Source organism: Bos grunniens, chromosome 19 (genome assembly GCF_055505025.1).
Source record: "Bos grunniens cultivar Pamir isolate PY7600 chromosome 19, Bosgru_T2T1.0, whole genome shotgun sequence".
NCBI lineage: Eukaryota > Metazoa > Chordata > Mammalia > Artiodactyla > Bovidae > Bos > Bos grunniens.
The window spans coordinates 20,807,620-20,821,060 of NC_141183.1; the positions used below are offsets into that span (position 1 = coordinate 20,807,620).

The following is a 13,441-nucleotide window of genomic DNA, read 5'->3' on the forward strand; positions in this document are numbered from 1 at the left end:
CCCATCCCGGGGGTTGGTAGCACATTTGCAGCCTGAGCTCATGGGATGTGTGGCGGGGGCCTCACCGATTAGTCCAGTGCATCACACTGTCTTTCTTCCCCACCAAGCTGGGAACTCTGAGGACAGTAGAGGGCTGGCTGAAGAAATTAGGGTGCATTGATAGGATGAAATATCAAGCATTTGCTTTTTTAAAAAGTGAGGAAGATGTATTGGTGCTGATTTGGAATGTTCTGCAAAGTATATATATATGTATTTTAAATAGGTCAAATCACTGGATATAGTGCATCCCATCTTTTTTTTTTTAATGCTGTGTAAAAAGTGCTAACCTTGCCTAGGGTAATGGGGTGGACAACTTTATTTTTGGCTGTGCTGGGCCTTCGTGGTGCGTGGGGCTTTCTGTAGTTGTGGCAAGCAGGGACTGTTTTCTAGTTGTGGTGTGCAGGCTTCTCATTGCAATGGCTTCTCTTGTGGCAGAGCATGAGCTCTGGAGTGCGGGCTCAGTGCCCGTGGTGCAAAGGCTTAGTTGCCCCGAGGCATGTGGAAGCCATGTGCCCTGCATTAGCAGGTGGATTCATAACCACTGGACCACCAGGGAAGCCTGGAAGACTTACTTTTACCTTAGGCCCTTTTGTACGGTTTGAGAAGCCACCGCAATGAGAAGCCTGCAGTCTCCTTTCTCCTGGGTCCTGGTGCACAAGGTTCTGTTTGTGCCCTCCAAGAGTCTGTTTTCCCGTCCTGTTTAAGTTCTGGCGGTTCTATGGTGGGGTTAATGGCGACCTCCTCCAGGAGGGCTTATACTATTGGGGAAACAATGGAAACAGTGACAGACTTTATTTTGGGGGGCTCCAAAATCACTTCAGGTAGTGATTGCAGCCATGAAATTAAAAGATGCTTGCTCCTTGGAAGAAAAGTTATGACCAACCTAGGCAGCATATTAAAAAGCAGAGACATTACTTTGCCAACAAAGGTCCGTCTATTCAAAGCTATGGTTTTTCCAGGAGTCATGTATGGATATGAGAGTTAGACTATAAAGAAAGCTGAGTGAAGAATTGATGCTTTTGAACTGTGGTGCTGGAGAAGACTCTTGAGAGTCCCTTCAACTGCAAGGAGATCCAAGCAGTCCATCCTAAAGGAAATCAGTCATGAATATTCATTGGAAGGGCTGATGCTGAAGCTCCAATACTTTGGCCACCTGCTGTGAAGAACCGACTCATTGGAAAAGACCCTGATGCTGGGAAAGATTGAAGGTGGGAGAAGAAGGGGACAACAGAAGATGAGATGGTTGGATGGCATCACCGACTTGATGGACGTGAGTTTGAGTGAACTCTAGGAGTTGGTGATGGACAGGGAGGCCTAGCGTGCTGCAATTCATGGGGTCACAAAGAGCTGGACACGACTGAGCGACTGAACTGAACTGTACGGTTTGATCCCTTTACCATATGACACATTTCATTGCTTTTTCATTTACTGTGTGTGAAACAAATTGTCCACGCTCTCCACTCCTATCTTATCTCTTTCGTTCCTGCCAGCCTGCCCTCTGCCTGTGCACCCTTCAGATCGCTTGGCCCTCTGCCCTGCCAATTCAGTTCCCTACCTGTGACAACCCCCCTAGGATCCCACCTGCCTTACCTATAAAGAGGAATGAGTCCTTCCCTGTCTGGCCACCAGGGAGCAGCCCATGCCTAGGCCTTGCCTTTGGAAGGCTGCAGAGGGGAGCTCCAATGCTCTTTCCACACCACGCTCCTGGGCAGAAAGAGGTGCCATCCTGCCCTGGTCTTCACTGAGGGACAGGAAGAAGAGACGGGTCCTGAAGATGGTGATGGAACTGTCCCCTATCTTTATAACACTGAGCCCAAAGCCACCCTCTCCACACTGTTCTAGGACCTCAAGAGGACATTCACTGATGGGGGCACAGACTCACTCAGCAGATGTCTGGGGTCCAGGGATTCCACAAAAAGGGGAATCAGGGTAAAGGTCTAGACTTAAAAACAGGAGCAATGGGAATTCCCTGGGGTCCAATTGTTAGGACTCAGACCCCATAAACCAAGGGACCAAGAGAGACAAGAGAGCAACAGAAAGAGCAACAGAAAGAGCAACAGCCACCGTTCCCCACCCCACCCCAGGGCTCCTGGGGATTCCCTCTCTCAGTGCTCAGTTCTATTTGGTCCCATCTTTAGCTGGCTGGGCTGGGGTCAGCTCAAGGCCACTAGATCCTAAATCCTTAGCTAATGACCCACTGACCCAGATCTTTTGGGAGGCATTTCTTCCTGGGGAAGTCCTAGTTCCCCCTTCCTAGCCCCACTTTATTGATCTTATCAGGAAGTTTATCAGTTTAAACTCAGTTTTTTTTTAGTATACCCACAGTTGTGCAACCGTCACCATAATCTAATCTGAATATCACCATCCCCCCAAAGAAACCCTGCCTGCAATGCCACCCAGCAACGGGTACTGGGCAACCACAGATCTACATCATCTCTGTAGATTTGCCCTTTCTAGCCATTTCACATAAAAGGAGTCATACATTATGTGGCCTTATGTCTGACTCTGAGGTCCATTCGTGTAGCATGTATCAATGTTGTTCCTTTTTATTGTAGAATATCCACTGGATAGATACACTGCCTTTTGTTTATCTACTCATCAGCTAATAAACATTTGGGTCGTTTCCATTTGGGGCTATTATGGATAAAGCCACTGTGAGTGCTTGCACACAAGCCTGTGTAGACATTTTTTCATTTGCCTTGAGTAGATACCTAGAACTCAAATTTCTGGGTCCTAACTTAACCCTACATTTTAACATTTTGAGAAACTGCCAGGCTGCTTTCCAAAGCAGCTGCACCATTTTATGTTTCCACCAGCAGGGGATGGGGCTTTCAGTTTCTCCACAACCTTGTCAACACTTGTAATTGTCTTTTAAAAAATTATAACCTTTTTAGGTGGTGTGATGTCTCCTCGAGATTTTGATTTGCATTTTCCTAATGACTTACGATGTCAAGTATCTCTTCATGGACTTATTTGCCTCATATTTTCTTTGGAGAAATGTGTATTCAAATTCTTTGCCCTTTTTTAAAGATTGAGTCTTTGTCTCTATCACTGAGTTGTGAAAGTCCTACATATATTCTAGATATAAGTCCTTTATTAGAGATATGCTTTGCAAATATTTTCTCCCACCACGAGGGGTGCCTTGACCCTGTCCTTCAAAGCACTAACGTTTTTTAATTTTTGCTAAAACCCAACTTATCTTTTATCTTTTTATCATTTGTGCTTCTAATGCCATTTCTAAAAACCACTGCCTAACCCAGGGTCAGGAAGAGGTACTCCTATGATCTCCTCTAAAATTTCACTTACATTTAGGTCGATGATCCATTTTGAGTTAATTTTTGTATATGGTGAGTCGCAGTCCCAATTTGTCATGTGTGGATAGTATTCTGGCCTGGAGAATTCCATGGACTGTATAGTCCATGGGGTCGCAAACAGTCGGACACTACTGAGCGACTTTCACTTTCACCCAGCTGTACCAACACCGTCTGTTGAAAGGACTGTTGTTTATCCATTGAATTATCTTGGGCCCTGTGTGGAAAACCAGCTGACTATACCTGTTAGGCTGTTTCTGAACTCTCAGCTCTATTCCATTAACTCCAAGTATCTATTCTCACTAGGCCTCCCTCTTTGAGTCAGTAGCAGAGTGGAGGTTAAAAGAGCTCATTTACCTGAATGGTCCCTCTCAACTTTCTGAGGAGCAGATGCTGGGTGTTGAGCCCAGGCCTGTTCCAGGGCAGGTGGCTTGTCAGAGACGAGATGGTTTGAGGAGCATGGCATGAACAGGGTGTTCCTGCCCCTCCTGGAGCAGCAGCAGTTGTCAACCTGGTGCTCACATTCCTGGGCAGCCCATCCCCTAGAGGTTTGAGAAGGCAGGAATGGAGAGGGCGGGCTGAGAAAGAATGTGGTCGCCTTACATGGCTGTGAGGAGGGAGAAGGCGCCCGCCCTGCCCACCCCGCCAGCCAGGACAGCCTGTTGGCCCTTGGGCTGCCTGCCTCAGCACCTCGAATTCTCCAGCTGCCCTGAGGAACCAACCCCCCAGCAGAGTTCCACCTACACCAAGGCCAAAGGCAATCAGGGCTAAAAATAGCCAGGCAGTTGAGCCCTGGAGAGCATGCTCATAGCAGAGCTCCGGAGAGGAGGGTGGGCAGACACCCAGGCCCCTGCTCCCCCTCCTCCCCAGGCTGTTTGGGTGTGTGGTGCAGAAAAGGGGGTGGTGATGGGACCCCAAGCCCCTCCCCTACATGGGTGGTGTCTGCAAAGCTGCCTTGGCTCAGGGAGGGTGGGATGGGGGAGTGGGAAGGCCCCTGGGAAACTTGAGATAAGGTGAGAATTTCACAAACTGCCTGGCCAGGGCCACCGCAGCTGTGGCCTTGGATCACAGAAAAAGCAGCAATGCTGGCCAAGGGAAGTGGAGGGGGTAAGATACTAGTGGACTCAAGAGGGTTGAGTGACACGGGAGCCATGGGCACACAGACGGGCAGCCTCCCTGATCGAGTCAAACACACTTTATTCAGCACAGGCATGTCTGAACAGAGGGACCTTGGCAGGATTCCTGATACAGAACTCTGCTTCTAACCCCTCTGTCCACAGAGCAAAGGTCATCATGTGAACCACAGGGGCCAGACAGGAGGGGCTCTGCACACGGGCTGGGTCAGGTCACACTGGCTGGCGCAGGGTGAAGCTGGGGTGGGGCAGACAGCCTGGGGAGTCACTGAGCAGCTCCAAGCAGCTCCCTTAGACAAGTGTATGTGTGTGGGGCTGACCAATTTAGGGGGTCCTCTCCATCACTGAAGGTCTGCGGATCAATTTAGCTAAAGCGCCCAGGGCTGCCATGCCAACACATGATTAAAAGGCCCCAAGATCCGTCTCCTGCTGTGGCGGAGACTTGAGATAAGGTGAGGGGGAGGTAGGAGAGGTAGTGCTCAGGGCCATGCTGCTCTCAGCCACATGCACTGGCAGCCCTGCCAGCTGCCTCCAACCAGCAAATAAATGGTAAATGCCATCGACCTTCCCGCCTAGGACTCACTCACTGGACGTGGGGTTGTCAGGGAGGTAGGGAGGGGCACTGGTGGGCAGAGCAGGCAGAAACGCCTTGATGACTACAATTCTGAGACTCATAATTGGGGGTGAGCAAGGTCTCCCATCTGCACCAGGAAAGGGCATCAGTCTGGAACCTCTGTGCAGAGGGGTGCTTGTGGCAGGGCCCAAGCACGGCCTGAGACTCAGCCAACCAAGGGAGCCAGTCAGGACCTCTGTCTTGGGTTCTCCCAACTGTGCAGGTTATGCTGGGTGCTAAAAGGGGAATCTGGGAGGGAGGAGGGGAAGGTGTGAGTTCAGGGTGCGCTTAGGAAGGTGGTGTGGGATATCTACGGACACTCTGGGCTGCCAGGGAGAAGCCACGCTTGCTGGCGCAGCTGGGTTGAGCTGAATTCCTGATGGACAAGCACTGAAGATCAGAGCGAATGGATGGAGGACAAAAACACCATCTCCCTGGACCCCTTGCTGCTAATCTAAGAGTGGGGAGTGTTAAAGAGGACCCCACCCCCAGCCAGGAAAGAGAATGGCAGGAGCAGGGGCTCAAAGTCTGGGTGTGGACGGTGGAGGGCCCCCCTCTAAGTGCTCTTGGCTCTCGTGTAAATGCACAAATGCGTTCACCACCAGGGGGGCAAAGAAAGAGTGAGACAGAGGCTGGGAGGGCAGGCTGGGTGCCCAGGGTGAGTGGGTGTGAGTGACCGTCAGGGTGTAGCTTCTCTAGAATACCACTACACTACCACACACCAAGCTGCGGGTGGCGGGGAACCAAGGGGAGCTGGGGGACCTGGATCGAGCTAAATGCCTCACAGGTGGCTGGGGGTAGGGGATGGGGATGACACAGGTGCCCTGACACCCAGGGATCACAACCAGCAGGCAAGCGGAGCACAGCTAACCACCGTGGCGGGGAGCAGAGGGCAGCCGGGAACACAGCCCCTTGGGGGCTCAGTCATCAAACTTCCCTTCCCGGATGTGCTCAAAGGAGAAAGGCAGGAACTTGAAGCCAGTCCCGCTGTAGAACTTGTTCTGGAACTCCACCCTGGAGAATGGGAAGAAGAGAGTGTCATTCCACAAAAACTTTGGGACTCTACAGAAAGATGTCCCAACCTCAAGTTCCTCAAGCCCCCGCTGCCCATGAAGCCCAGACTTCAGCCTGCTTCCAGCCCGTGATGCCCAGGGCCTGCCCTCAGCAAGGGCGCACCACACCAATGTGTTGATTTGGTCTGTTCCTGCTCTGTCCTGCTCAGCAGAAAATGTGTATATGCCAAACTCTGCAGAAAGCTGGGTGCAGAAAACCTTCAGTTGGCCTGAGCCTCTAACAGTGATGGGGAAGAGTCCCCCAACACCCGCTCCTGGCACGGCCTGGTGTGGATCTCCAACGGAAGTGTCCCACATGGAGTGGTGTGAGCTTGTGTGAGGAACCCTGGCAGGGACCACTGTTCGCTTGTTTTTATCTCTTCTCAGGGGAGGAAGGAGAAGCAAGGGTTGCGAGTGAACAGTGGAGGCTTTCGATTTAGGGGAGGAAATTCCCAGGAAAGGGGGAAGTTAGGAGAGGAAGTCTTCTCAAAGCAATGGCAAAAATATTCTCCAACTACAAAAACATCTGAGAAAGAATTCTTCTCTTGGGGACTGAAAGGAAAAACAGCTTTAGCTCCCTTCCCCGGCAGCTCAGCATCCAGCCCTGATGGTCTCCCTGGGCCCTTCGAGCTCTGAGGGGGCAGGAAGGCGTCCACGCCTGGAAGCAGGGCCCGGCTGCAAGCTCGCCCTGGATGGCTGCCCAGCGACCAAATCACCACCAAATATGGGCAGAAAAATGCATGATTCAGAGGATAAAAAAGCCAAGGAGAGCTGCCCTGAGGAATAGTTTCCACTCAATGCTGTGTGACCCTGGTGGCCTGGATCCCTGCAGCAGTGAGCCGCGCGGAGCTGAGGCAGGCTGTGGGCAGTGGGCACCAAGACACTCTCCACCTTCCTGCCTCTCATTCAGCCTTCCGCCAGGGTATTCTCCCTCCAAGACAAAGCAGGAAATCAGTGAAAAGGAGGTGGGAAGGGGACTGTCTGCTGTGGTCCTAAGAGGTCCCCAGAGGCCCCTCAGCCCTGGGGAACTGGATTTTCTATGTGAGCACAAGAAAAGGCAGCCCTTCACCCTGATCCCACATTCCAGGGGCTGCGCCAAGGTCCCCAGAGCCTCCTGACCCCTGGAGGAGGCCGGTCAGTGCCTCGGCCATGCCCCCTCAGAGAGCACGGGATCCAGGAGGGGGTGCTTCAAACTGAAGTCAGTTGCAGGTCTCAGCCCCATGTCCCAACACCCCCATGATGAGGGTCCAGCTCCAGACAGCTCCTCTGAGGAATGCCATGGGGGTGGGGGTAGGTTTCGGCTTTTCCTGGCTCTGAGGATGAATCCTCCATGCTGGGTAGGCTGTGCGTGCACAGGCAACAGCATTTCATGTCATTCAACCATGTACAGCCAGACCGTGGGCAAGTCACCTTGGGGTCTGTGAGGTATCTGACCTCTGGCTGACTCATCACACAAACAGTTCTGATCCAAACTGGCTCAACAGAGAAGCTGCAGATGTGTTCACAGGCCCAATGGGTCAGAAGCAGAGGTCTCTTGCCATCACCCTGCCTGCTTCATGTGTATCACGGGACCCAGGCCTGGGAGGGGGGCACACACATTCTACTGTGTGAGCGGATGGGCGGTCCCCCTCGCCCACTAGCTGCCACTTAAGGACTTAGGGTGGTGCCCAAGGGGACATTGTGGGTATTTCAAGGCCAGTGTGGCTCCACTTCTTGGTCGTGCTTGCCCCAACCTCCCAGTACAAAGCTGAAAAGCAGTTTCCTTGCTGGTCTCTCCCCCGCACCCCCCGGCCCCAGCCAGGAACTGTGTGCTTCCTGAAAAAGTACAGACATGAAGTTCTCTGTGCCGGGGCGCGGCGGGACCTTGCTGGCTGCCCTGTCAGTCCTTCCTTCTCGGGGGCAGGGGTGGGGGGGGCTCTGCTTGGGACGCCTCCAGGGCCTTACCACGCCCCAGGCCACTAAAATGCATCTCCAACTCTGCAGCTTCGAGGAGAGCCTCGGGCAGTCGGGCGGGGCTCTGTCACTCTGCCAGCTCCCACACCTGGCAAAGGCCACCCAGTGGCCCGGAAGGATTGACGGGGAGTCCCTGGAGAGAGCACCCCTGCTACGTGACAGAAATCTTGTTTTCTTGAGTGAATGAAAGGAGAAAGCCTGGGCCTTCCCTGCTGGGGTGTGGCCGACGGGAGGCGGTTTTAGAAAGATGGTCCTGTCCTGATCTGAGCAGTGCTGGGCCTGCAGCACACAGCCAGCCGATGACCCCCGTGCGGGGCCGTGAGGTCAGCCCAGGGGACTACATTTCAGGGGTGTTCATTCTCCTGAGCAGCCACTCCCTCAGCCACCGCGGTGTCTGGCTGTGGTGCCACTGTATTCCTTACAAACTGGCCCCCAAATCTGCCCCTTTAGCCCCCCGTCTGAGTGTGCATGTGGAACCTGCTAGGCAGGAAGGGATGAGGTTCCTGTGAAGGTAGGTCATGGGGCAACAAGTTTTCTATTAACATCAATCTGGTGTCCACAGTTCAAACCACAAATCGCACCCCTGCCTTTGCCTTTTCTGAGGAAGAAAAGACCTTTCATTAATTATGGTGGGCACGAAGGCCACGCTGCACACAGTTGGTGGGGGAAAAGACAGACAGACGCAACTCAGGAGGAGACAGAATGAGCACGTGGGTGCATGAATTCACCTGCTGTTTTCACATGTCCTTCACCTCCTCATGTCCCTACATGACCCTCAGTCTCAAGGTTTATCCTTGTTATCAAGTCAGATGGTTTTCTTCTTGTTCCCACCAAAGAGACCCAGAACCTGTGTAATGGGGCAGTCCTTGCAGCAGAATCAAGAAAGCCCAGCTGAACACTAGGGGTAAAGTGACAGGTATGAAGATGCCCAGGCTGGAAGCCAGGAAAACACTGCAGCAATGTCCCTGCAGCCATTTTCAGCGGGCCCAGCTGTTTCCACCCCTCACAGGATGGTCATAACTCAGAATGCCTGCAGTCTGGAGATCCTCGGGGCACGTCCACACTCAGCCAGGAGGGGGTGCACGAGCACCAGCTTCATTCACTCCTTCCTAGTGGCAGGGGAAAACAAAGGCCTCCAGGGATGCGATTCTCAAAGTTGCACAAAGGAATTTTCACTGCTGTTTTTTCTCTTTCCTATCCAAAATTTCCACTACCAAACCACCACCACCCTGCAAGTATGATACAGTGTTTGATGAGCCTATTCCTTGCAAACTACGTCTGGGAGGCATTCAAGTGGTCTCATGTGCCTCCCCTTGGGTCTCTCTTCTAACAGACTGAAGCAGAGAGCTTATAGGGGCCACAGCCCTCTCCGCAGGGCAGCTCCATCTGCATTTGACCTCAGGTTTGATGCGCCAGGGCACCAGGACAGTCACTTGGTCTGTGCATTATTTCCTATTTAACTGCAGCAACCTTGTCACATGGACATTATCCTCTTTTCACAGGAGAGAAAGTGAGGTTCAGAGAGGCAAGGGCTGTCCTCAGGGGTGCCCAGCCAGTGCCAGCAGAGCTGGAATTTAAACTCGGGTCACCCGATTCTGAAGCCTGCTCACTCGCCACCTGTTACTTCCTCAGGCTCATTCATAAGGACTTTCATTCGAAGCCCACAGGTGAGTCTGAGGAAGAAGAATCCTTCTGGCAGCAAAGCATGACCTCCAATCGCCACAGTTCACCCTGGACATCGGGCCCAGGCGGCCCCTCCCTGCTCCATGTGGGCCTGGCTCACTGCTCTGACAGGTCTGCCCCAGCTCCTTGACTGCGCCCCGCTGACCTGGGGGTAGGTAATGGGCTCCCTACTCGGGCTTGAGTCCAGGTAGGTTGGTCACTGTTCCCTGGAGCCCAGTGCTCAAGAGACAGAGAAGTGAATAGGAAAGGAAGGAAGCCAAGAGGGTAAGACCAAGTGAGTCACCACAGGCTGGCAGCACTGGGTGGTGAGGAAGTGTGCTGGGGTGAGCGTGTGCTGATAAGCTGAGAGCGGGTAGTGCGCCAGCAGTCGGGCCACTGGGCCGGGCCAGACTCCTGGCTCCCAGTAAACAACAGCTGGGCGGGGAGGGGACGTGGGGGAGGAGAGGACCAGGCCCAGAAAGCACGGTGTCCTGACGCCAATTCTCCTAAAGGAGCTTTTGAGGGAAGAGTCAGTCCCGGCCACGGCTCCCCCTCCCACGCCTCACCTTCCCCTCTGTCATTCAGAACAACAAATGGTGGAATCTTTGAGCAGGCTCAGCTGAAGACAAGTCAGGCGAGAAAAAAAACAAAGATAAGGGGAGTGGGGAAGAGGTTTCTCAGGTTCAGATTTCAGTTTTCTTCAGGTTTTGAGAAGCAATGGAAAGTCACAGCCCTCTCTCCTGACCCTGAGATCATGAACACTACAGATCATCTCGTCTAGGGAGCCCAAAGGGAAGGGCAGTGAGTCTGTGAGCCCCTAAACTGGCACAGCTGTGTGTGCACACTTCAGGTCTAAAGCTTCCAGAGCCGATGGACCCCAAAAGAGAGAGAGAATCACAATGTAAAGGGAGATTTAAGGAGACAGGGTTTGAGGTCAGGTAGTCAGATAAAGTACGGTACAGCCAGTTTTCAATATAAACATGTCCCATGGACATCTGGGAAATACTAAAAAAAAAAAAGAAAAAAAGCTCATTGTTTATCTGAAATCTAAATTTAACTGAGGGCTCTGTAATTTTATTTGTTAAATCTGCCAACCTTACTCTGAAGTCATGGAGTCACAGTCCAGACCAGACCCCAGCTCTCCACTCCGCAGGACTGAGCCACTTCCATCCACAGCCATTAAGAGCCACAGACAACATTCAAGAAAGAAAACAAACAAATCCAAAACCTGCCCTTCTGAAGAGATGGCTTTAGTGTACCGAGCAACATGCTCTGGAACAGGAATCCCCCTACTCACACAGAGCTGCCAGGGTCCTACCTAAAGACACTGGAGCCATGACAGGATAAGGGGACAAGACACGGGCAGAGTGTGCTCCAGCGCCTCCCTGGCCTTAGAATCTATTCTACAGCTGCTTTCATTGCTCGGAAGACAGGAAAGAGTTAAATGCCAGTGCAAAACCCCAAACAAAGACCCCAGAAGATCTCTGAAGCCATAATCAGGACATTGAAGAAGGCTGAACACAGGCGCCCAACTGACAGCACACCAGGGCCCCTCCCTGGAGGCTGGGAGAGTGAGCTGTGCTGTTCAGAGCACACTTCCTGGGGCTCACCACCAAGCATGTCCTTGGGCATGACGATGTGCAAGCAGACACTTCCTAGCGTCTTCAGATTTTGGACCAGCGTAAAACCACCCTCTGTGCAGCTAAGGACACGTTCCCGCCCCAGCCCCCTCTTCCCCTCACCAGTGTAACCGCAGCGCATGGAGAAAGGCTGAGAGGCCCTCCATGATCAGGAGGATGGCCACAGTCAGGGTGGCGAAGGCGGCAAAGATGAAGAACAGCGCCAAGCCCCCGGCCAGGCTCTTCACCTTCAGGCCGATGTGGATCACCATGGTCCAAAGCACCTCGGACAACTCTGGGGATGGGGAGAGACAGGACATCGGTTCAGTCGGGCTGGGGGTGCTGCAGGCCATGCACCTCTCTCTCCATCTCCCCACTGCAGTATGCCCTGCCCCGTGGCTTCCTGCGACCTCAACAGCTAACCTGGCAAAAGCGTGGATCCTCCCAGCGGGATGTCACTCCTCTGGGATTCGGGAGTCCATAATTCCAGAGCCCTAAGGTAATGTCCACTCTCTTTAAGCCCCCAGTGGAGGGAGTGCCCAAGCAAGAGGGACAGACATGGCTTCTGACCCGAGATTAATACACTCACGTGCATGAGCGAGGCTGAGGGCCCAGAGCCGCAGGTAGGAGGCGGTGTTGGAGATGCAGCCCAGGCAGTACTCGATGGTGTGGATGGCCTGGTGCACCATGGTGTCCCCAAAATCAAACTGTCAGGGGAGGAAACCAGACAGCAGAAATGAGGCGGGGAGGGGAGCGTGCAGGAGTCTGAGTGCTGGCATGAATGGCTACCTGGGCTCAGAGCCCCTGGTGCTGAATTCCTGGTGGGGACACTTCGGTGGGGCCACCCCCGGAAATCCTGCCTGGCTGGGCCCCCAGCTGGGCCCCCCCGCCCCTCAAAATACTACACTGTAATGAACTACATCTTAATGGGACTCTTCTTAACACATATGCTTCTTCTCCCCACTAGGCTGTCAGCTCCGGAGTGGGGTGCACATTGGGGTAAGAGCTGTCTGGCAGCTCTGTTCCGGCTTGACTTCCACCTCGTGGAGCCTGAGGGCAGAGCACCCTGCTCTCAAAGAGCCAGGAGGGCAGGAAGGGCTCTTCCCTGGGATGCGCATCAGGTGACAGGCCACCAGGCTGCAAACTGCCTGGAGGAGACTAAACCTCCGCAGCCCCTTCTTATCTTCCCAACATGTGGGCAGCAGGGTCACTCCCTTCTACTTTAGAGACTTCTGAAAAGATCACACAGGGACATTTTGGCAAAGTTTTACAAATTCCTACTCGGGCAGGTGATGAAGGTTATCTTTTAGGTCTGTTTTCCTCACGCTCCCTTTCTTCCGGTTTTCCTTTCAACGTCACAGATCATTTCCAGCATAAGGAGGAGGGGCTGTGGGGAGCTTCCTGTTAGGCCTGCTCAGGGTCCAGCCCTAGGTGTGCTTCTGGGCCTCATTCTCCCAGGTGGCGCCACAGCCACTGAAGGCCAGGAGGCAGGCAGCCCCTCCTGACAGGGCCCAGAGCGGACCCAGTAAGCAGAGGGCCGCTGCCCAAATCGGCTTTCCAAGCCTGCCTTGCCTGCAGGTCAGAGTCCGTTTTTCACCAGTTTCTTTCCAGATTCACATGACTTGACCCCCAAAAGATACCAGAAAGAACTACCTTGAGAAACATCATGAGGGCAGAAGAGGGCTGGGCTGGCTGGTGAAGCGCTAACAGCCCAGGCCTCACGAGCATGGCCAGTGGCGAGGGGGGCCAGGTCCAACACGCTATCTCTGGCAATCGCCTCATTTTCCCTCACCCTTATCTATACCAAGAGTATTTCTGGGCTTTTCTTCTGAAATAGGCTCTTGCAAAGTCTTCTAGTTACCCTGAAAACTAGGGTAACCATAGTTACTCCAATCCTGACAATGTTGTTAAGAGCTTTTTGCCACCACTGCTGGCTGTCACCCCCCAGTCCACGCTCCAGGGGAGGACAGGGTCCCCATCTCCATGGAGCGCAAGGCTTTACTAAGAGCTCCGTGAAAGCAGTGACTGTGGGCGCCTTAGAGAGATGGAAGAGGAAGCT

General features: G+C 53.2%; 1 protein-coding gene and 1 long non-coding RNA gene across 15 annotated transcripts in view; both read right to left on the reverse strand.

Annotated features, from left to right (window-relative positions):
* Positions 1-954: 954 nt before the first annotated feature.
* LOC147351578 (uncharacterized) lies at positions 955-4,081 on the reverse strand. Its single transcript, XR_015147593.1, has 3 exons — positions 3,708-4,081; positions 1,630-1,780; positions 955-1,231 (listed from the first exon to the last, which is right to left on the reverse strand). It is a non-coding gene; the product is annotated as an uncharacterized LOC147351578 (long non-coding RNA).
* Positions 4,082-4,530: 449 nt separating this feature from the next.
* Positions 4,531-13,441, reverse strand: part of ATP6V0A1 (ATPase H+ transporting V0 subunit a1) — a 61,960-nt gene continuing 53,049 nt past the window's right edge. For all 14 annotated transcript variants that reach the window (XM_086357623.1, XM_086357636.1, XM_086357632.1 and 11 more), the window contains 3 exons: positions 11,972-12,089; positions 11,506-11,677; positions 4,531-6,110 (listed from right to left, as the gene is read on the reverse strand). In XM_086357623.1, coding sequence (XP_086213749.1) covers positions 6,017-6,110; positions 11,506-11,677; positions 11,972-12,089 — 384 coding nt within the window. In that variant the 3' untranslated portion in view covers positions 4,531-6,016. The remainder of the gene's footprint in view (positions 6,111-11,505; positions 11,678-11,971; positions 12,090-13,441) is intronic.